Source organism: Ursus americanus, chromosome 3 (genome assembly GCF_024610735.1).
Source record: "Ursus americanus isolate L20-20 chromosome 3, mUrsAme1.1.p, whole genome shotgun sequence".
Taxonomy (NCBI): domain Eukaryota; kingdom Metazoa; phylum Chordata; class Mammalia; order Carnivora; family Ursidae; genus Ursus; species Ursus americanus.
In genome coordinates, this window is record NC_142129.1 from 102,203,050 (window position 1) to 102,228,025 (window position 24,976).

A 24,976-nucleotide genomic window follows, 5' to 3' on the forward strand; every position below is an offset into this window, starting at 1 on the left:
GCTTCCTTTTCTCCCTCTCTTTTTATCTTATTTTTCCTTTCATTCCCCCCTGTTCATCTGTTCTGTCTCTTAAATTCCACATATGAGTGAAATCATATGGTATTTGTCTTTCTCTGATTTATTTCGCTTAGCATAATACCCTCTAGTTCCATCCATGTCCTTGCAAATGGCAAGATTTCATTCTTTTTGATAGCTAAGTAATATTCCATTGTGTTTATATACCATATCTTCTTTATCCATTCTTCTGTTGATGGACCTCTCAGCTCTTTCCACAGTTTGGCTACTGTGGACACTGTTGCTATAAACATCGAGGTGCATATGCCCCTTCGAATAACTATTTTTGTATCCTTTGGATAAATACCTAGTAGTGCAATTGCTGGGTCATAGGGTAGCTCTATTTTTAATTTCCTGAGGAACCTCCATACTGTTTTCCATAATGGCTGCACCAGTTTGCTTTCCCACTAACAGTGTAAGAGGGTTCCCCTTTCTCCACATCCTCACCAACATCTGTTGTTATCTGACTTGTTACTTTTAGCCATTCTGACAGGTGGGAGGTGATATTTCATTGTGCTTTTGATTTGTATTTCCCTGATGCTGAGCGATGTTGAACATTTCTTCAGTGTCTGATGTCCATTTGTATGTCTTCTTTGGAGAAATGACTGTTCATATCTTCTGTCCATTTCTTGACTGGATTATTTGTTTTTGGGTGTTGAGTTTGGTAAGTTCTTTATAGATCTTGGATACCAGCCCTTTATCTGTATGTCATTTACAAATATCTTCTCCCATTCCGTAAGTTCGAAGGCAGCAATTCTTAAATTTTTGATCTCAGAATCCCTTTACACTTAAAATTTATTGAGAATCCCGAAGAATTTTGGTATGGACAATATCTATTAATATGTACCAATTTAGAAATTAATACTGAAAATTTTTAATTATTTATTAATTTGGCAACATAACATAAACTGCATGCTATAGGTTAACGTAAACAACATATTTTTATGAAAGGTAACAATTTTCAAAACCAAAATAATATGCATGAGGAAAGTGGCATTATTTTACATTTTTACAAATTTACAAATTTCTTTACATCTGGCTAAGAGAAGATAGCTAAACTCTCATATTTGCTTCTCAATTAAATCTGCTGTGACATCTTATATCATATTGCCTCTAAAAAACCCCACTGTACACTCATGAGAGAATAGTAGTGAAAAAGACAAATAATGTATGAGAACTCCTCTTGCACCTTGACTCCACTGTCTACACAAGCCCCTTTGTGCTCAGCGTCCTGTGCACATGCAGCAGTGACTCTGACTTCCAGACCACCAGCTGAATGGATTTCAGCATCACCAGTGCTGCTAGAACAGCTGCAATTGCTTATCTAGTTTACAAAAGATTTTATGTTAAAGATCATTGTAGCAAATCTACAGTAAACCTTCACATCCAGAAAGACAACCCCAATGTGTACTGCTGTTGGCGGTGGTCTAAAAATTCCCATTCTATGTTGGATTTCACACAAAATACAATGAAGAAACTGGAGACAATATCAGACCGGTGATCATTAAGAGAAAGGAAATTTAAATGGACAGTTTTGATACTGCAAACCAATTTTTCATGATGTTACCTAATTGGTTTTGCTGTTGTTTTAGTTTTTATTATTTAAGTATAGTTTACACAGAATGTTATATTAGTTTCAGGTGCACAAAATACCAATTTGACAATTGTATATGTTATGTAATACCTACCATGAGAAGTATAGTTACCATCTGTCACCATACAGTTATTACAGTATTATCAACTATGTTCTTTATGCTATGCTGAAGACTACCACTTCTGCCTAATGCGCCTCGCCTGGGTTCTAGATGGGGTATACTGCAGAGCACTGCTTTCATATTCATGGCATTTACCTTGTTATATCATGGTACAAATTTGTTCAAATTTAAAGAAAAGGAAAAGGAAAAAAACCACCTCATGGCCTGTGAGTTATTTTAGTTCTGTGAGGATCTGTTTCTTTACATTTCAAATAATGACATTAGAATATCGTTGTATGTTGAAGTTAACATATGAAATTAGTAGGAAAGAAAGAAAGAAAGAGAGAAAGAAAAAGAAAGAAAAGAAAGAAGAGAAAGAAAAGGAAAGGAAAGAAAGAAAAGAAAAGAAAAGAAAAGAAAAGAAAAGAAAAGAAAAGAAAAGAAAAGAAGGAAGGGAGGAAAGAAAGAAAAAGAAAAGAAAAAAATTTTGGCTTTACAGCTGCCTCCAAAAGTCCCTGATGATACTTTGAGAACTAGTTACTGGCTTAAGGGATCAAACTGGTCTTAAATTAGAGCTGTATAGCATATATGGCTTGCAGCTGGAAGGAACCATCTTATATATCAACAGAGAATGTGGGTAAAGCAAATCTCCCCTCTGAACCCTTGGGCCAGCCTGTTTCTTCCCCAACAAGCCAACAACCTGGACCCTGATGTATGGACAAAGTGTAGGGCAATCTCAAAAGGGAATCACTGTGTAAGAAGAGGGGAATTTGGTGGTCTGCCTACTGGGGCTTCCCCTTGTACTACCCAAAGGAAAGGTCTTCACGGAGGGTTGGGCAGCTCTGGCGGACACAGACAGGACTGGAGGACTCACTCAGTCGCTTAGGAACACAGCAGAATCTAAAAGCTTGTCATATGATACACACGTGAAGAATAAATAGATATTTAATAAATCAAAACACAAGGAAACACACATAAACCTCAGGCCTTCACATGTACTCGGTAGGTGCTCCCTCATCTGACCCCTCTGCCAACATTCATGCTACCTGGAAGATTCTGTCATGCAGCCCCACTCACCTTCTCAGGAAAACCTGTCTCCTGCAGGAGGAAGACTCAGTCCCTGGACCCTCTTAGAGTTCCCAGCCTTGATGTCCTAATTTCGGCCAGGTGAACACAGATGTTCCCGTCTCGCAGTTAGATTCCTTTGTTAGGAATTGCCAGTTGTCCTCAGCACTCCTAGGTATTTGTTTTTGATATTAATCCTTGTACTGCCCCCTCTTACTTACATAGATGAGTAGGGAAGGACACCCTAAGAATCTGGTTTGGCCTTAAGTGAATAAAAAGTTGTAATTTCCAGGCACGGGCCCAAGTCTTTGTGCTACTAAAGAGTGGCCACCGGAGGATGACTGTCCTGCAGCTTTGAAAGGGCCGCAGAATGGATCCCCACACCTTCTGTATTAAAAAGCCTCCAGGAAACAGGAGGGTGAAGAAAGATTTGTCAGTCTTCTGCAAAATAGTGTGAGTGAAATTTCCACTAACAGCAGACATGCATATCAGACAGTATTTAGGAAAGTATGCCAATTCCTTAAATTGGTTTTAAATTTTCAAGTCTTTGAAAATATTGGTTGTCCCTTGGGTAGGTTTGTGTACTTGCCAACAGTTGTCCACAGGTACCCACCAAATTTTAAGAATGAGAAAAACTGTCTCCACTTTATAGCAAATGTGTGAGACAGAGCAAAGCTCACCAGACTTTTACCACAAAAGCCAGCAGGGACTGTTTCTGCCGCCCCTGCCGGTGGTGATCTAGTCTAAGTAACGCAGGCTTTGGTGAACAACTACTTCGGGTTATTTTGTAGGTGAAGCCCCTGAGCGGGGAGAGGGATGATTCCTAAGGCAGCTGAACATCAGTACTTATGGGATTAAACTTGCTTCATGTGAAAGTATGAAAGCTGGGAGCAGTAAGAAAATTTCCTGTACTGAAGGTTGGACCCCAGGGCAAGGAAATGAAGCAGAAAGTGGAGCAGGCCCTCGAGGGCGCAGCTGTACATAGTTACACAGTTGTTTCCTTGAACTGAGGGTACTTATGCTGAGTAATCCCTTTAAAATGATTTCTTCCTACACTGTCGTCACTGGTGGCCATCCCATTAGTAGGGGGTGTTTCGCATGTACGTTCTTGTGCAGTTGAGGAGACAATAATACAGGCAGGAGTGCGGAGCCAGGCCGTAGGCAGGATGGATCCCTTCCTGTTTGATACTGTGTTCTCTGCCATCATGTCACTTTCTGTTATAGGAATGAATACTGCTTGGTTCCAGGAAAAAAAAAAAAAATCTTTATCTTCCTATGCTCTAATCCTTACCTTTCTCACCCACTAACTGTAGGCACCCGAAAGGCAGAAACTATCTTTTTAATGTCTATTTGCCATCGCCTAGCATCATCTGGCATTCAATCAATATTTAAACGGGGGGCGGGATAAGATATTTTCCTTAAGAAGAAATCATTACATCTATTTGGTCCCAAATAAAGTAACAAGAACAAAAAGAACCAATAAAGACTGTTGTTAATCGTACTGTGATTATATAAATGGCAAGATTTATTTGCTTGTGTCCTTTTACTATGCATGTTATGTTCACGGGCAATTAATACAGGAGGAATCTTTCAGGTCAATTAAATATTTAGATGATTAAGTATGCTTAACATTACCTCTTGTTACCAAAGATACGTTTATTCAAACAAAGGGACTGAAATAAAACGTGAAAAAGAAAGGGGGGGGGAAGGCCAGTGGCTCCTCCTCCAGACACCCCCTCCCAACTGTGATGAATAGGAGGGACTGTCCCCCCCCCCCCCCGCCCCGGCCCCTGGGAGACACTCTCCTTGCAGTGTTTTAGGCTGTTTTGAAATTCTTTAGAAGAAATTTTTTCCCTTAATTCCAAAGAGCTGCTGCTGCTGGCGTGGCTGGCGCACCGGGGGCCGAGGACATCGGCGGCACCTCCTGGCTGGCGAAAATGCGGACTGATGATGGCGCGTCTAGGGACGCGCTCTCCCTGGTCTGCAAACCACACACTCCTTGAATGACAGCGAAATTATTCTCCACAGGCTGTTCCTGCGGGAAGTGCCACGCGCGGTCCTTCGGCTTCCTCTGCAAAACCTTGAGAGGGTCTCGGACGCAGAAGAGGAGCGGGACGCGGCGGTCCGGGGGCGATTCCAGAGCCCGGGGACTCCGGGCCCCGCCGTGCGCGTCGCCGCGGACGGGCTGTGCCAGCCGCGGGTCCCTGTCCCAGCGGGGCCGCAGCCTGAGAGCGGGCGGCGGCGGCGGCGTAGGGGCGATGCGGACCCGCGGAAGCGGACTCTGAGCGGCCGGGCGCGGCCGAGGCTCCGGCCTGCGCGCACCCCGCGGAGCCGGCTCGCTCCCGGCCGGGCATCGGCGGCCCCGTCGGCGTCCGGGCGGGGCGGAGGCCCCACGTGCAGCCCACCAGCTGCCGCCAGATGTGCCAGCCCCCCGCGGCGAGCCAGGCCCCCCGGAGAGGCTCCTGCCAGCTCCCGAGCCCCGCTCGTTCTCGCAGCCGGCGGCCTTCGTAAAGGAAGCCCGTCCCCCTTGTCCCCCGCCGCGCGGGACCCCGGCTCCCAGAGCGGAGCTCTACTCGAAGCCCTCGGCAGGAGGTTTGTCCCCACCCGCTCGCCGTGCCGCGCGGCCCCAGGGGGAGGGAAGGAGCGCGCGGCTGAGATGGGCGAGACCATGTCGAAGAGACTGAAGTTCCATCTGAGCGGGGAAGCCGAGATGGAGGAGCGGGCGTTCACCAATCCCTTCCCGGACTACGAGGCCGCTGCCTCCGCGGTGCTGGCCGCCGGAGCGGCCGAGGAGACGGGCTGTGCTCGCCCCCCGCCCACCACCGACGAGCTTGGCCTCCCTTTTCACAACGACGGAAAGGTGAGTCGGCAGCGGGCGCTGGCCCGGCCGTGGGCCGCGCCAGGTGAGGGGGGTGCCGGCGATGGTAGCGTCCACCCGCCCCGCCCCCACGGCGCGCTGACGTCACCTCTCCGCGCCCGCCGGCCCGAGGCCCAACCCGGGAGAGCGGCGGAGTGGGGAGGAATGGCTTCCAGGGGGAGCGTTGTGGGTTTCTGTTTTGGTACCAACTTGCCTTTTGATAGGCGCCTCCTGGCTTTTAGTGCCTTTGAAATACATTGATGAAGCGCTCTATTTATTGGCGCGTGGAAGTGACTGTCAGGGCTGTAGTGGCGGTTTCCATGCGGATTCCTTTTCTGTCGGCCTTGGCGTGCGCTCCAGCCTCTGGGGCTGCAAACGGACCCCCGACATCTGTTCCTAGTTTCCCTAGGAAACTAGTGTCTCGTCAGGCCTGGCCCCTGGTCCCCTGCCCTTGGGACTTACGGCATTGTTCATAAACAGTAGTGTCGTTTGGATTGGTCTTGTCTGAGTGCCCAGGACTTGCAAACGGGGTGTTTGAACAAACGTTCACTTCATAGGGGAAAAGCGGAAATAAAGGAAGACGTGAATATAAGCTTAACTGTTCGTGTTTGGTAAAAGCAGACGTTTACCACTTAGGTTATTGTTTTTTCACTGATCTGAGTGTTCCAAGTCCCACTTCTCCTTCCTGATTCCCCATATATTTTGTATTTTTTACTTTAAGTCACAAGTAGCTTAAGAGTAAAGAAAAGAGGTTTTCTTAAATCCGGAGAAAAAAATATTAAGGAGCCAGCAATGTTTCAAAAAAAAAGTCATAAGAAAAAATTATAATCCTCATCAGTTCATTCATTTCCATGTTATTCTTGTTCTGGTCGAATCCAGTTTTTTCATTAGTTCTGGAAATTCTTACCTAGTTCAGTTTTATGATCTTAAAGTTAGGTGAGATCTGAAAAGGAGGTTTCAAAGGCATTTTCATATGTTAAAGAAGACTCAAGGATACCCGAGGCCTTGCCATTGTCAGGTTAAGGTGGTTTTTCCCTCTAGGGAGGCATTAACATGAAGGTATTTGGGAACTTCCTGGAGGAACATTACACTCTGTCCACCTCAAGTATCTGTCAATGCGCTGCAGGTTGTAAGGATATTTAATTGTATCTACGTCTCTTCCTGGAAGCTAGGTTGCTGATAGAAATGCTTTGTTCTTGTAAATTGCTAAGACTGAGGGAGACTCAGGTCCTGCAGGATTGTGATCTTCCTAAATTTGTTTTTCCCTTCCTTAGCTTTAGGGCAGCCCGGAGTGCCTGAGGAAAGTCACATACATCCCATGGAGGGGAGGGGTGTCAGCTTCTGCCTGTCCTCGGCTTGCCTTCTGTTCACTCATCACAATGACTATAAATGACAAAAGACTTAAAAAATGGCCGTGGTTAAAGATGTGATGAGAGTTCATTTGATAAGGAAATGCACTTATTCTGTGGTGTGAAACAATGTAAGATAATTGGACATATTGAAATCTATATCCACACACACACCTGTTGGGGAGGGGGCTCTTCCTTTGCCCTGTGGTCCTTCTAGCTGGACTTAGAATCAAATTGACATAAGGAGATTAATAGAAAATCAAATTTAATAGGTGTATTTACAGGGAATCCATACAGACAGGAGATTCCAAAGACAATGAGGCAACATGAGAAGCATATATGAGCTAAGGAGAGGTGTGGGCGGCGGGGTCTGAGGACACAAATCAGGAGAAAGGCCTTTAGCAAGGAGGTGGAAAGGAATGTTTGGAAAAACAAGATTGCCATGTTATGCAGATGAGTTCCTTAGGTAAAGGGGAGTCTCTTTTACTAGCTCTCTTCCTGTTGATGCGGTGGTGGGATATAGGTGAGGCTCAGTGGGGTGGAGTCTGGAGCCCATGACCAAGAAAGAATTCTTGAGGCATCTTTGGTGCAAAATTGGTGGTTTATTAAAGCACGGGGACAGGACTCATGGGCAGAAAGAGCTGCTGCCCCAGGTTGTGAGGGGTGGCTGATTATATACTATGGGGTTGGGGGAAGGTAAGGAAAAAGGGAGGTTGAGAAAATACTTTCATATGTTAAAGAAGACTCACGGGATACCGGAGGCCTTGCTATTGTCAGGTTAAGGTTGTTGACCACTCTAGTAAGGCATTAACATGAAGATAGTTGGGGGCTTCCTGGAAGAATGTCACATGTATCCCACCCAAGAGTTGGCGTTGGGGGCGGGGAGGTTGCAGGGTGTCAATTTATGCTTTGTCTTCAGCCAGCCTTCTGTTCCCTCATCACTGTTACAGGCTGTCCTTCCAATGTAAATTTAGGCAGTTGTCAGGGAGGCAGAGAGCTTTCCTGCATCTGCTGGGTTTTGATTACTTTTTTTTTTTTTTTAGAAAAGCTATTTTAGAGCAGGAGTGGGGGGAGGGGGAGAGGGGCAGAGGGAGGAGAAGCAGATTTCCTGCCAAGCAGGAAGCCCAACGCAGGATTCCATCCCCAGGGCCCAGGGATGGTAATGTGAGCCACCCAGCCACACCTGGGTTTTGATTACTTTTAACTCAAAATAATGTTCATGCCAAAGTGGCCCATCTTGGGGCTGCCTCCTCTTAGCCCCTACATACCCTAAAGTTTATCATCACTTACTTGTCAATGCTTCCCGTGTAATTTAACATACCAAATAAACATATTTCGTTTTACATCTCTTTTTTACAAGGTAAGAGACAAATCCTTTGAGATTTTCCAGGGACCCTCAGAGAAATCAAGGTTGTTTTAATGTCAAACACCCCATTTAGAATTTGATTTTGGGAAGTTGTCAAAAATGTCGAAAAGTTTGAGCATTTGACTAAATAGGATCGCAAATTATGAAATAATACTTAGTGATTCACATAACCAAAGTGGCAACAGAAGATTGTAAAGGCAAATCCAAAAGGTTACATAGTTGAGAACAAAACTTAACTCTTTTAATATTGAAGACTCAGTTCTCCCAAGTAATCAGAATCGTGATACAGACGACATTAAGCACAAAAAATTACTTTGATAAGACACAAAATCTTTGCTTTCTAGGCAGATTACTTTAAAGACAAACCTTTTGCAGTCTCTCTATAGACCAATAGAAAAGTTTGTCCTTTTAACAGGGGAAACAAATTCTAATTTTGCATGTGTACTTTTGATAATTTAGACTCATTCTTTAAAAACTAATAATTCCAGTCTTAGCCTGCTTGCTCATACAGAGAATTCCTTTCCCAGGACTCCTTTTCCACAACTTTCCCATCCATTCAGGGTTTACCTCTTTCTTATCCTGGAACAACCAGTCATTTTACTTTAGGACACAGTTACACTTTTTTTACACACCTTGCTAAGGGCAAAAGGCTTACTTAGCCCAACCCCCTGCCCCCCATCCTGTAAGTCTGCTTTAACATATAAAAATTTCTTCAGAAATTTTCCTTTATCTCTAAACCCCACAAGATGTGTGTTGGCAAGCATCCCCCAAGCATATGGCCCACCAATATACATCTGAAGGGTTTCATGACTAAGTTTTATTAAACGGTAATAAATGACCTTTTCCCAACAATAGCTAAGTCCCTTCAAGGTCCTGAAAATCTTGTTATCCCTAAACTCCCTCCCAACTTGTTGATATATAATCACCACCCCTCACGACCTAATTGCAGCTCTTTCTGCCCATGGGTCCTGTCCCCGTGCTTTAATAAAACCACCTTTTCACACCTAAGATGTCTCAAGAATTCCTTCTTGGCTGTTGGCTTTGAACCCTAACATCTTTCCTACATCATCCCCTAAATGGAGAGGGGACTTTGAGGCTGGGAAACAAGGCAGGGAAGTTCATACAGTTTACAGAGTTTCGTTCAGGGGAACTTACTGATGGGGGTTGGGGTGGAGGATGATCCAGTCACTTTGCGGTTATTCTCTGCGAAGTCCAGAGACGTTAGTGCATAGATGTTACAGAGGGAGGGAACACACAAAAGGGCCCTGTAGTGAGATCAGAGGGCTTGCTTGTATCTAATTGGTAGTTAATCTTTAATCACATCTTATGGCCCCACCTGGACATCAGGAAGGCGTGAGGCTGCATTATCCCCAGCAGCTTCATGGGAGGCCAGAGTAAGCCTCCCCCCATCCTGGCATTGATGGGCATTTCTAGGGTTAGTACATTAACGGTCAAGGGGCCCAGAACACGGAGCCTCAAGAGAGGTCATCAAGTGAACGTGAAGAACAAGACAGAGGGCCAGAGATGGAGTCGGTGTTGTCAGCACACCTGCAGTTTGATTTTGATAGTTTTATTATCATGTGTCTTAGACAAGGACATTTCAGATTAAAATAACGGGGTGATCTATTTATTATGTCCAGATCTTTTCCCAGGTGTGGGAAGTTCTCTGCTATCATTTCTTGGAACAAGTTTTCTGCCCCCTTCTCTTTGTGGGATGGATTCAGATATCGTTGTTTTGTTTTGAAGGTGTCCTATAGATCTCATAGGCTTTTTTCACTCTTTTTATTTCTTTTTTCTTTTTTGTCTTCAGACTGAGTTGTTTCAGAGTTCCTATCCTCTCACTGAGTTTATCTTTTATTTGGTCTACTCTGCTTTTGAGTCTCTTTGTTGTGTTTTCTATTTCATCAAATTCTTCATCTCTAGAATTTATCTTCAATTCTTTTCTATGATTTCTGTCTCTCTGTTAAATTTCTCATTTTGGTCATTTGTTCTTTTTCTGATTTCATTAAATTTTCTTTCTGTATTTTCTTGTAGTTCGAGTTTCCTTAAAACAGGTATTTTGAATTCTTTATTGGATGAATCGTACGTTTTCATGTCTTTGGGTTTGGTTAGTGGCAGATTATTGTGATCTTTGAGTATGTTGTGTTTCCTTGATTTTTCATTAACCTGAAGGAGTCCAGAGCACCTGTGCAGGAGTGGTATCCCTTTCGTGCCCTCTGCTCTGGGAATCTTCTGTGCTACTGTCCTGATTTTCCTCTTCTCCCCAGTCGTAGAGTTCTCTCAGCAACGCTCTGGATACCGTGGGAGGAGAATGAGTCTCTGCAGCAGAGTCCTGCACAGATAGGAGACCTGGGCACTCACTCAAGGGCTCTCCCTTTTCCCTATGGGAGAAAACACGGGCCATCTATTTAGACCTATGCTGTTCCACCCTTGGGAAGGGGTGATGCTGATAAAGACAAGCTCTTACCCAATTTAATGCATACAAACTCATTTTTTTCCCCTCTAAAGGACTGTTGGAACTTTTCCTCTGCAAATCTGGGCTTGTCCAAAGGTTTTCTGATCGGAAAATGATTGCTTAACCCCGGGGTTCTGCATGCACTGTCAGATCACAGCTTGGGGGGGGTTGGCGACAACTAGTTCACAGTCTCCTGTAGGTTCCACAGCCAGTACCGAAATCTCTGCTTATTACCTGATAGACTGGTGGGCTAGACTGCCCACGGGTCCCTTGGTGTAAGGTGCTGGGTTCCACAACTCACCCAAAAGCACTTCTGTTTGTGGATGGATGCCTAATTTTTATTGTTAAAGGGAGGACAAAAACAAGGGATCCTGAGGCCGATGCTGCAGTGATGCTGACATCACCCTGGTTTCGGTCTTTAATATTTATCTGTTAATTTTTTCCTGAATGTACACAAGAGGTTTCTGGATCAGAGATTTATTATTTATCAGACAGACTATAACCAGTGAGTGGTTCCGTGTGTCTCAGGTCTTCCCTGTGGGGCAACACAGTGAAAACTAGGTCAAATGTCCTCCATACGCAGAGTCTATGTATGGTAGGCAAATAATGAAGAAAATTAACTTTTCTCTGGTTTTTACAAATGGAAAAGAGGCAACTGTCTTCCTTTCTCCTTCTGGGAGAGTTTCATTGGAAATATCGTACTCTAAGTCTTTGGGACGTAAATAGATTTCTCCATGCAAAAGATAAAACCGTTTCTCCTCAGTTTTACAACTCAGAAATGTCTCCCTGTTTAAGGGCCTCATCCCCCTGAAATATAAACCCGTACCTCTGGGGTTAACTAAACCTCTCTGGACTTCTTACAATGTATACAATTGTAACTTAATTCCTAAGGTTTGCTTTTAGTCCAGAATCAGAAATTTCAGGAAGATTTGCCCTGAAAGCCCTAACTGTGCAATAACATAAAAACATTTTCTCCAGGGGCGCCTGGGTGGCTCAGTCGTTAAGCGTCTGTCTTCGGCTCAGGGAGTGGTCCCGGTGTTCTGGAATCGAGCCCCACATCAGGCTCCTCTGCTATGAGCCTGCTTCTTCCTCTCCCACTCCCCCTGCTTGTGCTCCCTCTCTCGCTGGCTGTCTCTATCTCAGTCAAATAAATAAATAAAATCTTTAAAAAAAAAAAAAAACATTTTCTCCAGAGTCTCATAGAGGGACATTTTTATAACAAGTCAGTCCTTCAGTAAGACGCACAGTCATAAATTTGTGTCTAATAACATAACTACAAAATACATGAAAACAAAAGTAATAATTAAAGGATTAAATGGAAAATTCCATGATCATAGTCATGGATTTTAATATACCTCAGCAGTTTCTCTGGCAGCTAGATTTTTAAAAAATTATCAAAGACATAAAATTCTGAACACTATCAACTACTTATTAAAGAATACTGCTAAATTTCTCTTGAGAAAGGCTACCGGTGAATTAGAATACTTGTTTCCTTAGCTCTTAGCAGCCTTGGGACTTAATATTTTTAAATTTTTTTATTATTTGTTAATCTGATAAGGCAAACTATGGTACTTATATTTATTTGCATTTCATTAATTGCTAAGTGATTGAACATTTTTGCATATGTTTGTCATTTCATATTTTTCTTTTTATAAGGTACATGGATAACTTTAGGTCTATTTCTGTATTGTTATGGTCTTTTTTTACTTACAATGTTTTATATTGCAGATGTTTCCCCCTTGTCATTAATTTTGAAGCCGTCTTTCTTACATTCTTTAACTTATAGAAGTTAACATGTTTGTGTAGTCAAGCCATCTTCTTTTTAAAATTTTTTTCCTTTGGTTTCTACAACTTATTTTTTGTAATCCTACCAATGCCTTATAGTCCACATGGGGCATTGTCTCATTTAAAAACTTACCTTATAAAATCAAGGTAGACACCCTCTAACTAATGAAGCATTGAAATGTGCCAGGTAATATAATTTCTACCTCTTATGTTCTGACAACATATTTATTATAATATTTATTATAATATTGCCCTGTTCTTATGCAATTTAAATTTCTGTATTCTTTTGGTTCTCAGATCATTCATAATTTCACAAGGCGAATCCAGACCAAAATCAAAGATCTTCTGCAGCAGATGGAGGAAGGGCTGAAGACAGCCGACCCGCATGATTGCTCTGCTTACACTGGTTGGACAGGTGAGAAGGTGGGAGACAAGTAATGGGTATGTTCTGTTTTGGGATTATAATTATAAGACTTGAATTTAAAATTTTTCTTCTTTGAAAATGGTAAAGTTTTATGCCCTTTAAATGAAATCTTGAACTTCTTCAGTGATGAGATGCTTTGGAGTTTTATTCCTAAAGAAATCTTTTCTGCTTGAAGTTTGATATGTAGTGTATCATATTTTTATAGCATTATTTATTTGACCTCATACATGGGTATCTATGAAAACACGTAATAAGAGAAAACTTGCCCTAGGCCATTTTTTTTGTTTGCCTTCATTGCTTTGGTCTTTGGGACAAGCTGCAGATGTGATTTCTCCATTATGCATAAACTGCTTAACCTACTGCTTATACTCATTTGACTCATTTGTACACATAAAAATTTTGATTTTGAATTTAGTGATAATTATTAAATAAGCAACCTGTAATACACATTACATCAAAAAACTTAATTTCAAAATTAACTTGCCTTAATAAATCTTTACCTTCTTATTATTTTACCATATAGCCAGAACATTGTAATAACTGTTTAGGGAGAGTATAAAAGAAGGAAAAGACCCTCTTCCGAGAGATTAGACTGCAGTATGATTACTGCTAATAACAATTTACTTGTCAATTTATAGCCCGTGTTAAAAGTTTTTATCGTTCATTCAATGAACAGCATAGACATAAGTATACATGCTAGCATTACTGAGAAGTGATGCCTTCTTTTGCAGTGTACAACCAAACGTGATGGCCCTCATCTTTTTTTGTGTGTTCATTTTTATATTTATTTCTGTGATACTTTATTTGTATTTGCCTATTAGGAATACAACATTTACATAATCACATTAAAATTAAATTTTTCAATCTATTAAACCCAGAAAGACGTGGAGCCAAAGAAATTTACCTTAAATGTAAATTTAGATAATTTTAGCTAACTTGAGTTAAAATGCAAAGAAGGATTTTTAAAAAATACTTTATTTGTTTATTTTAAAGAGAGAGAGAGCCTGCGAGTGGGGAAAGTGCAGAGGGAGAGAGAGAGAATCTCAAGCAAACTCCCCGCTGAGTGTAGAGCCTGACACAGGGCTCGATCTCTGAGATCATGACCTGAGCCAAAACCAAGAGTCAGATGCTTAGCTGACTGAGCCACCCAGGAGCCCCAAGATAATTTTAGCTAACTTGAAGTAAAAAGCAAAGAAGGATATTTTTATTTTTATTTATTTATTTATTTTAAGATTTTATTTATTTGAGAGAGGGAGAAAGAGCATGAGCTGGTGGGGAGGGGCAGAGGGAGAAGGAGAAGCAGACTCCCCACTGAGCAGGGAGCTCAGTACAGGACCGGAACCCAATGCAGGACTCAATCCCAGGACCCAGAGATCATGACCTGAGCTGAAGGCAGACGCTCAACCTGACTGAACCACCCAGGTGCCCCAAGAAGGATATTTTTAAAGGAAAAATAACATAGTTATTATTAGCACAGATTTCCCCTAAAAAGTCTTTTACTTAAAACATTTCTTGTTGAAGTAGGGGTTTTATGTCCATGATTCTAAATTAGCTATGCATCAGAAACACTCAGAGGGTTTTATAATAAACAACATATTACCAACCTTCGTCCCAGAATGATTACATGGGGATCTCTGGTGGAGGCGTCCAAGCATCAGTATTAAAAATCCCCATTTGTTGTCATCCTTTGGAATCAATGATAGAGCCGTCATGGAGGTATTTGGTGTGAATGGTTAAACATAATATTTAGGGCTTTGGGATTCAGGTAGCATTGTGGAATCTACTTACACCAATACCTCCTATCTTTTCTCCTAAAACTGTACAGTACAAGAATGAATGAAGCACCCACAACCTTTTTTTTTTTTTTTTTTTTAGCAAAATTGTGAGATAGAGAATACACCAAATAAAAATGTATGAAAAAGAAATAGAATCCAGAACAACGGTAGAAAGCGACAGTGGTGTCCAGGTGAGGAAGCCAAATGACCCATGGGTGGCAAAATGTGTTCTGCAATTCCCCCTCTCCCAAATCAGTAAATAATTATTCTCAGAAGGATGAGACCACCGTCAGGGGGAGTTTTTGAGGGCATATCTGATGAACACGAAGTGGGCAAGAAAGAGAGGCAGAAGAAAATGGTATGGAGAGCTGCATACAGGGAACAGAGGTTATAGAAATTTTTTAAACAGCATTATTCTAAAGGGGATTATCTTATGAGGCAGAAACTTCATCCCTGGTGGTACTGGCTAATAGTGTAGTCAGAAAGGAAGCGTCAGTGGTAGGAACCCTCGTGAAACAAATAAGGGTATGGGAATCAAAGGAAATCTGGTCACCACAAGTCACCATATACAAATAAACTGTCACTTAGTAAGAAGAGGATGCCGTGAGATTAAGAAAACTGGGAAAGCTATCCTAACACTTTCCCTCTTTTAGCGAGTCTTCCTATTAAGAGTTTATTCAAGAAATTCACCTAATTCAAACATAAGAAAAAATTCAGTTGTATACATAATATTAGAAAAAAAGGAATATCAAATTTTGTCAGTGGAAGAAGAAAAAAACACCAGGAAAATGCCATTACAATGTGGAGAAGAATTACAGCATTTTCAACATTAATTTTGGAACTTAATTAAGCAATTGTGTCACAACCAGAAATAAAGGAGGGACCCAGAAAAGAGACGGCAGGACAGTGAGATGATGTGGAATAAGAACTGAAAGAACACAGAAAAGAAATTGAAGGACAAGGGAGAATCACTTCAGAAATAAAGTCCAAATGATGAGGGGCTGAGGAAAGAACTGACACTACAGAAAGCACGACAATACCATAAAAACGAAAAAACATAAAATGAAGAGAGAGCTCTGGTTTCTGGTATGGGATGTGATGAGTTTAGAAGTTATCACTGCATCCTAAGAAGTAAAAGCTGAACAGACTGAGAGAGTAGCAATTCTGAGATCCATTAGTGAAGTGAGGTCATAGGGCAAATGTCTGCAGCGAAAATAGGAGAGACAGGCAGGGAGGCAGAGAAAATCACAGTTCGCTGGAGCAGAGATCCATGCTCAGGGGCATCCCTGGGAACCAGTGAGGGGGTGAGAAATTTAAACTTTAATTGATGAATTGCTAGAGGCTGAGTGTGAACCGTTAGGAGAGTAAAATGCCTTTAGATGGACCCAGTTATAAGGACCCTTCTTCACTTTTTCAAGTTTAACTCCGGGCGTTCTCTCAGGTTCTCACTGTAGTTATTGGAGAAAAATCCCTTTGTGCTTCTGGAAGGGGGAGGAAAGAGGAACAGTTTTGCAATATGCCAGAGCATTCTGTTTCTCTTCACAAGACTGACCCTCAGGAGAAACTGTTTTACCAGAGCCTAGCCTACTGGAGTTTTATTGAAGCCAGACTTCCCTGGGGGAAGGGAAATACCTAAGTCCACCCTGCTGTGGCTGGGCCTTCCACGTGGGAGAAGGGAAGTGCCCAACTCCAGCCACCTGTAATGATGCTGTCCAACCTACAGGATGAAAACACTGAGAAGCACTAGGAAAGGTCATAGTCCAGGGGCACACCGAAAACTGAGACCTAATCATAGGACAGTAGAATGCTTCTACTCCCCTATTCCTTACCACCACATCACTAAAGGACTGGTTACAGCAGTTTCTTTTACCCAGTACATTATGTCCATCTTGCAATGAAATTTACAAGGAATACTAAAAGGCAAAAAAGTAAAATAGAATTAAAACAGTTTGAAGTGACTAAGTAAACATCAGACCCAAAATCAGATATGGCAGGAATGTTGACATTATCAAACTAGAAATTTTCAAATACTATGATTAATAATGCTAAGGATTTTGGTGGAAAAAGTAAAAAAAAAAGTTTTGATAGGGATTGCATTAAATATATAGATTGCTTTGGGTAGTATAGACATTTTAAGACTATTTGTTTTTCCAATCTATGAACATGAAATGTCTTTCCATTTCTTTTTGTCATATTCACTTTCATCAGTGTTTTATAGTTTTCAGAGTACAGGTCTTACACCTCTTTGGTTAGGTTTCTCGTAGGTATCTTATTATGTTTGGTGTAAACTGTAAATGGGATTCATTTCTTAATTTCTCTTTCTGCTGCATCTTTATTGGTGTGTAGAAATGCAACAGATTTCTGTACATTGATTATGTATCCTGCAACTTTACTGAATTCATGTATTAGTTCGAGCAATTTTTTGGTGGAGTCTTAGGTTTTCTATATAGAGTATCGTATCATCTGGAAATAGTGAAAGTTTGATTTCTTCCTTGCCGATTTGGATGCCTTTTATTTCTTTTTGTTGTCCAATCGCTGTGGACAGGACTGGGATTCTAGTACTGTTAAATAACAGTGGTGAGAGTGGACATCCTTGCCTTGTTCCTGACCATTAAGGAAAACCCCTCAGTTTTCCCCATTGTGGATGATATTAGCTGTGGGTTTTCCATAGATGGCCTTTATTTTGAGGTATGTTCCCTTTAAAACTACTTTGCTGAGGGTTTTTATCATGAATGGGTGTGCTTTGTCAAATGCTTGTTCTGCATCTGTTGAGAAGATCATATGGTTCTTATCCTTTCTTTTATTAATGTGACGTATCATACTGATTGGTTTGCAAATATTCAACCACCCTTACAAGCCAGGAATAAATCTGACTTGGTGGTGAACGATTTTTTCGTCTTGTTGGATTAGGTTTGGTAAGATTCTCCTATGAAACCACTGGTCCTGGACTTTTGTTTGTCAGGAGGTTTTTTGATTACTGTGATTCAGTTTCTCTGCTGGTTATGGGTCTGTTCATATTTTCTATTTCTTCCCGTTTCAGTTTTGGTAGTTTATAAGTTTCTAGAAATTTATCCATTTCTCCCAGATTGTTCAATTTGTTTGGTGTGTAGATTTTGTAATAGTTTGTATTTCTGTGGTATTATTTGTTATTTCTCCTCTCTCATTTCTGATTTTATTTATTTGGATCCTTTCTCTTTTCTTTTTGATAAGGTTGGCTGGGGGTTTATCAATTTTATTAATATTTTCAAAGACCCAGCTCCTGGTTTCATTGATCTGTTTATTTTGTTTTTTTTTTTAGTTTCTGTATCATTTATTTCTGCTCAAATCTTTATTATTTCCTTTATTCTGCTGGCTTTAGGCTTCATTTGTTTTTGTTTTTCTAGCCCCTTCAGTTGGATTATGTTGTTTCTTTGAGATTTTTCTTCCTTGAGGTAGACCTATATTGCTATATACTTCTCTCTTAGGACAGCTTTTGCTGCATCCTAAAGGTTTTGGACTGTTATGTTTTAATTTTCATTTGGTTCCATGTACTTCCTTGATTTCCTGGTTCACTCATGCATTGCTTAGTAGCATGTTGTTAAACCTCAATGTATTTATGGTCATTTGAGATTTTTTTCTTCAGGTTCACTTCTAATGTCATAGTGTTGTGGTCAGAAAAGGGGCATGGCATGACGTCAGTCTTTTTGTGTTTGTTGAAGCCTGTTGTGTGATCTAAAACATGAACTATTCTGAAGAATATTCCACGTGCATTCAAAAAGAATGTGTATTCTGCTGATTTAAAATGCAGTGTTCTGAATATATGTGTTAAATCCATGTGGTCCAGTGTGTCATTCAAAACCATTGTTTCCTTGTTGATTTTCTGTTTAGATCATCTGTCCATTGATGTATGTGTGATGTTAAAGTCTCCTACTATTGTATTATTAATTAGCTGCTTTCTGTTTCTTTTTTTTTTTTTAAAGATTTTATTTATTTATTTGAGAGAGATAGAGAGAGCCAGCAAGAGAGGGAACACAAGCAGGGGGAGTGGGAGAGGAAGAAGCAGGCTCATAGCAGAGGAGCCTGATGTGGGGCTCGATCCCACAACACTGGGATCACGCCCTGAGCCGAAGGCAGACGCTTAACGACTGCGCCACCCAGGTGCCCTGCTTTCTGTTTCTTATTAATTGTTTTACATATTCGGGTGCTCCCATGTTGGGTGTATAAATATTTACACTTATTCTGTCTTCTTATTGGATTGTCCCTTTTATGATTATATAGTCCCCTTCTTTTTTTTTTTTTTTTAATTTCAATTTTAGTTAGTGAACATACAGTGCAATATTGGTTTCTGGAATAGAATTCACTGATTCATCACTTACATACAGCAACCAATGCTTATCTTTAATATCCATCACCCATCTAGCCCGTCCTCCCCTCGTTCCTCCCTCAACCCTCAGTTTATTCTTTATCGTTAAGAGTCACTTATGACTTGTTTCACTCTCCTTTTTTTCCTTACCCTGTCCCATATGTTTATTTGTTTTCTTACTTGAATTCCATATATCAATGAGATCATATGGTATTTGTCTTTCTCTGACTTATTTCACTTTGCATAATATGCTATAGCTCCATTCACATCATTGCAAGTGGTAAGATTTCATTCTTTTTAATGGCTGAATAATATTCCATTTTATATATAGTTATATATATGTCACATCTTTATCCATTCATCAGTTGATGGACATTTGGGCTCTTCCATATTTGTCTGTTGTTGATAATGCTGCCATAAACATTGGGGTGCATATGCCCCTTTGAATCTGTATTTTTGTATCCTTTAGGTAAATATCTAGTAGTGCAATTACTTCCTCATAGGGGTACTTCTATTTTTAGCTTTTTGAGGAACTTCCAAACTGTTCTCCAGATTGGCTACACCAGTTTGCATTCCCACCAACAGTGCAACAGGGTTCCCTTTAATCGCATCCTCACCAACATCTGTTGTTTCCTGTGATGTTAATTTTAGTGATTCTGACAGGCGTGAGGGGGTGTCTCTTCATAGTTTTGATTTGTGTTTCCCTGATGATGAGTGATGTTGAGCATCTTTTCGTATGTCTGTAAGCCATTTGTATGTCTTCTTTGGAAAAATGTTCATGTCTTCCCATTTGTTTTCTTTTTTTTTTTAATTTACAGTGAGAGAGTAGGAGTAGGAGGGGGCAGAAGGAGAGGGAGAGAGAATCCGAGGCAGAATCTATGCTGACCACAGAGCCTGAAGCAGGGCTTGCTCTCACAACCCTGGGACTACAACCAGAACTGAAACTGGAAATTGGACACTTAACCGACTGTGCCACCCAGGCATCCTGTCCTTTCCTCATTTCTTAACTGGAATATTTGTTTTTTGGGTGTTGAGTTTGATAAGCTCTTTATAGATTTTGGATACTAACCCTTTATCAGGCATATCATTTGCAAATATCTTCTCCCATTCTGTAAGCTGCCTTTTAATTTTGCTGATTGTTTCCTTTGCTGTGCAGAAGGTTTTATCTTGATGAATCCCAATAGTTCATTTTTGCTTTGTTTCCCTTGCCTCCAGCAATGTGTCTAATAAGAAGCTGCTACGGCTGAGTTCAAAGAGGTTTCTGCCTGTCTTTTCCTCTAGGATTTTGATGATTTCCTGTCTCACATTTAGGTCTTCCATCCATTTTTAATTTATTTTTGTGTATGGTGTAAGAAAGTGGTCCAGTTTCATTTCTCTCAATGTTGCTGTCCAGTTTTCCCAACACTATTTGTTGAACAGACTGTCTTTTTCCCATTGGATCTTCTTTCCTGCTTTGGCAAAAAGATTAATTGACCATGTAGCTGTGGGTTCATTTCTGGGCTCTCTATTCTGTCCCCTTGATCTATGCATCTGATTTTGTGCCAGTACCACACGGTCTTCGTGATTGCAGCTTTGTAAAATAGCTTGAAATCTGAAATACATGATACCTCCAGTTTTGTTTTTCTTTTTCAGAATTACTTTGGGTATTACTTTTCTGGTTCCATACAAATTTTGATATTGTTTATTCTAGCTCTGTGAAAAATGCTGGTGGTATTTTGAGAGGGATTGCATTAAGCGTGTAGATTGCTTTGGGTAGCACAGACATTTTGACCATGTTTGTTCTTCCAATCCACAAGCATGGAAAGCTTTCCATTTCTTTGTGGCCTTTGCAGTTTATTTCATAAGTGATCTATAGTGTTCAGAATAGAAATCTTATATCACTTCAGTTAGATTTATTCCTAGGTGTCTTATTTTGGGGGGCAGCAGTTACACATGGGATCGATTCCTTGATTTCTTTTTCTGCTGCTTTGATATTGGTGTATAGAAATGCAATAGATTTCTGTGTATTGATTTTATATTCTGCAACATTGATGAATTAGTTCTAGCAATTTTTTGGTGGAGTCTTTCGGATTTTCTTTCTTTCTTTTTTTTTTTTTAAGATTTTATTTATTTGAAAGAGAGATAGTGAGAGCGAATGTGCATACAGAGTGAGAGGGAGAAGCAGACTCCCTGCTGAGCAGGGAGCCTGACATGGGACTTGATCCCAGGACCCCAAGATCATGACCCGAGCTGAAGGCAGACGTTTAACCAACTGAGCCACCCAGGTGCCCCGTCTTTCACATTTTCTACATAGAACATGTCATCTGCAAAGAGTGAAAGTTTGACTTCTTCCTTGCGATTTGGATGCCTTTTCTTTTTGTTTTCTGATTGCTGACGCTAAGACTGCCAGTTCTATGTTAAATAGTAATGGGGACAGTGGAAATCCCTCTCTTGCTCCTGACAGTAAGGGAAAGGCTCTCAGTTTTTCCCCATTGAGAATGATATTAGCTGTGGATCTTCCATATATGGCCTTTATGATGGTGAGGTATGTTCCATCTATCCCTACTTTGTTGAGGGTTTTTATCCAGAATGGTTGCTATATTTTGTCAAATGCTTCTTCTGCATCTACTGACAGGATCAGATGGTTCTCATCCTTTTATTAATGAGGTGTATCATGTTGATTGATTTGTGAATATTGAACCACCTCTGCAGCCCAGGAATAAATCCCCCTTGATCATGGAGAATAATTCTTTTAATGTACTGTTGGATTTGATTTGCTAGTATCTTGTCAAGAATTTTTGTGTCCATGTTCATCAAGAATATTGGTCTATAATTCTCCTTTTTAGTGGAGTCTTTGTCTGGTTTTGGGATTGAGGTAGTGCTGGCTTCATAGAACGAGTTTTGGACTTTTCATTTCTGTTTTTGGAACAGTTTAAATATTAATTCATATGTAAATGTTTGGTAGACTTCCCCTGGGAATCCTTCTGTCCCAAGACTTTTGTGTGTTGGGAGATTTTTGATGACTGGTTCAACTTCTTTGCTCGTTATTGTTCTGTTCAAATTTTCTGTTTCTTCCTGTTTCAGATTTGGTAGTTAGTAGATTTCTAGCACTCTGTCCATTTCTTCCAGGTTGCCCAGTTTGTTGGCATATAATTTTTCATAGTATTCTCTTATAATTGTATTTCTGTGTTGCTGGTTATGATCTCTCCTCCTTCATTCATGATTTTATGTATTTGGGTCCTTTCTCTTTTTTGATAATCTGGCTAGGGATTTATCAATTTTATTAATTCTCTTGAAGAACCAGCTCTTAGTTTTGTTAAATTGTTCTTCTGATTTTTTTTTTGTTTCTATATCGTTTATTTCTGCACTCATATTTATTATTTACCTTCTTTTGCTGGCTTTAGGCTTTATTGGCTGTTTCTTTTCTAGCACCATTAAGTGTAAGGTTGGGTTGTTTATTGAGACTTCTTGTTTCTTGAGGTATGCCTGTATTGCAATACACTTCCCTCTTAGGACTGTCTTTGCTGCATCCCAAAGGTTTTTGAATGTTGTCTTTTCATTTTCATTGCTTCCATGTATTTTTTTTAAATTTCTTCTTTAATATTCTGGTTAAGCCATTCATTCTTTACTAGGATGTTCTTTAACCTCCATGTATTTGTGGTCTTTCCAAATTTTTTCTTGTTGACTTCTAGTTTCATAGCATTGTGGTCTGAAAATTTACATAGTATGAACTCAATCTTTTTGTACCTGTTGAGGGTTGATTTGTGACATGGTATGTGATCTATTCTGGAGAATGTTCCATGTACACTCAAAAAAAATGTGTGTTCTGCTGCTTTATGATGAAATGTTCTGAAAATATATGTTAAGTTCATCTGATCCACCATGTTATTCAAAGCCATGGTTTCCTTGTTGATTTTCTGCTTAGATGATCTGTCCATTGCTGTAAGTAGGGTGTTAAAAGTCCCCTAATTTTATTGTGTTGTTATCAATGAGTTTCTTTATGTTTATTATTAATTGTTTTACATATTTGGGTGTTCCAGGTTGGGGGCATAAATATTTATAATTGTTAGATATTCTTGGTGGATATAGATCCCTTCATTATGATGCAATGCCCTTCTTCATCTCTTGTTACAGTTTTTATTTTAAAGTCGGTTTTGTCTAAGTATGGCTACTCCCAGCTTTCTTTTGATGTCCATTAGCATGGTAGATGGTTCTTAATTTCTACCTGCAGGTGTCTTTAGATCTAAAATGAGTTTCTTGTAGGCAGCTTATAGATGGATCTTGGTTGTTTTTTTTTTTTATCCATTCTCATACCTCATGTCTTTTGACTGGAGCATTTAGTCCATTTACATTCAAAATGATTATTGAAAGATGAATTTCATGCCATTTTGTTATCTATGGAGTTGGTGTTTCTGGTGATGTTCTCTGGTCCTTTCCGGTCTTTTTTGCTTTTGGTCTTCCCCACCCCACCTCACCCCCAAAGATTCCCCTGTAATACTTCTTGCAGGGCTGATTTAGTGATCACAAACTCCTTTAGTTTTAGTTTGTCTGGGAAAGTCTTTATCTCTCCTATTCCGGTTGACAGTCTTGCTGGATAAAGAATTCTTGGCTACGTATTTTCTCCTTTCAATACATTGTGTATTTTCTTCCACTTCTTTCTGGCCTGCCAGGTTTCAGTGGACATATCTGCTGTGAACCTGATGTGTCTCCCCTTTTAGGTTAAGGACTTTTTCCCCCTTGCTGCTTTCAGGATTCCTCCCTGTTTGTGTATTTTGTGAATTTGACTATGAAATGCCATGGCGATGGCCAGCTTCTGTTGAATTTCATGGGTGTTTTCTGTGCTTCTTGGATTTTGATGTCTGTGTCCTCCCCCAGATTAGGGAAGTTTTCAGCTATCATTTGTTCGAATAAACCTTCTGCCCTATTTTCTCTCTCTTCATCTTCTAGGACTCCTGTGATACAAATGTTATTACATTTTTGTAAGTTGCTGAGTTCCCTAAGTCTACCTTCATGGTCCATTACCTTTCTTTCCCTCTTTTTTTCAGCTTCATTTTTTTCCTAATTTTATCTTCTGTATCACTAATTTGCTCCTCTGCTTCATCCATCCTCATTTTTATGACCTCCATTTGGGATTGTGTCTTGGTTATAGCATTTTTAATTTTGGCCTGACTAGATTTTAGCTTTTTTTATCTATGCAGTGATTGTCTAGTGTCTTCTATGCTTTTTTTCAAGCCCAGCTAGTATCCTGATAACTGTTGTTTTAAATTCTAGTTCAGACATGTTATATCTGTATCAATTAAATCTTCATCCATGAGTTGTACTACTTTTCTTTTGGGGTGAATTTCTCCATCTTGTCATTTTGGTCCAGAAAAGAAGAAAGAAAGAAAAAAAACCATAAAAGATAAAAATATAGAAAACAAAACAGAAATAAAAACAAGATCCTCAGTGTGTTTTGGTATGCTTGCTAAAAAAGTCTAGATCCCAACATAAAATAAATAAAATGAAATAAAAATAAACATATATAAATAAAATTAATATTAAAAAACAAAGAAGGAATTGAAAAATAAGAAAATAATTGTAAAATAATAATAAAATAAAGAAAATAAAAGTAAAAAGGCGTTTAGATCCTTTTTGTGCCTAGAGCTCAAGCTTTGCAGCACTCTATGATCAGGAAGCTTCGTGGATGTTGTTCGCTGGTCTTCTGGAGGAGAGGACTGCTGTGCCCATTCTCAGGCTGACTTGTTTCAGTGGAAATGCACCTCCAGGGCACAGGGGTGCAGGGCTTGCTGTAAGCAGCTCCAGCCTCCACTAAGTGGTGCTGTTTTCCTCCC

At 40.3% G+C, this 24,976-nt stretch overlaps 1 protein-coding gene and 1 pseudogene across 1 annotated transcript in view; both read left to right on the top strand.

Moving 5' to 3' along the window:
- The first annotated feature begins 1,220 nt into the window (after nucleotides 1–1,220).
- Nucleotides 1,221–1,578, top strand: LOC148110447 (CDGSH iron-sulfur domain-containing protein 1 pseudogene; annotated as a pseudogene).
- A 3,755-nt stretch (nucleotides 1,579–5,333) lies between these two features.
- LANCL2 (LanC like glutathione S-transferase 2) overlaps nucleotides 5,334–24,976 on the top strand; it is a 51,270-nt gene continuing 31,627 nt past the window's right edge. The window contains exons 1-2 of the mRNA XM_045788532.2: nucleotides 5,334–5,673; nucleotides 12,923–13,040. Of these exons, the coding sequence (XP_045644488.1) occupies nucleotides 5,470–5,673; nucleotides 12,923–13,040 (322 nt within the window). The 5' untranslated portion in view covers nucleotides 5,334–5,469. The remainder of the gene's footprint in view (nucleotides 5,674–12,922; nucleotides 13,041–24,976) is intronic.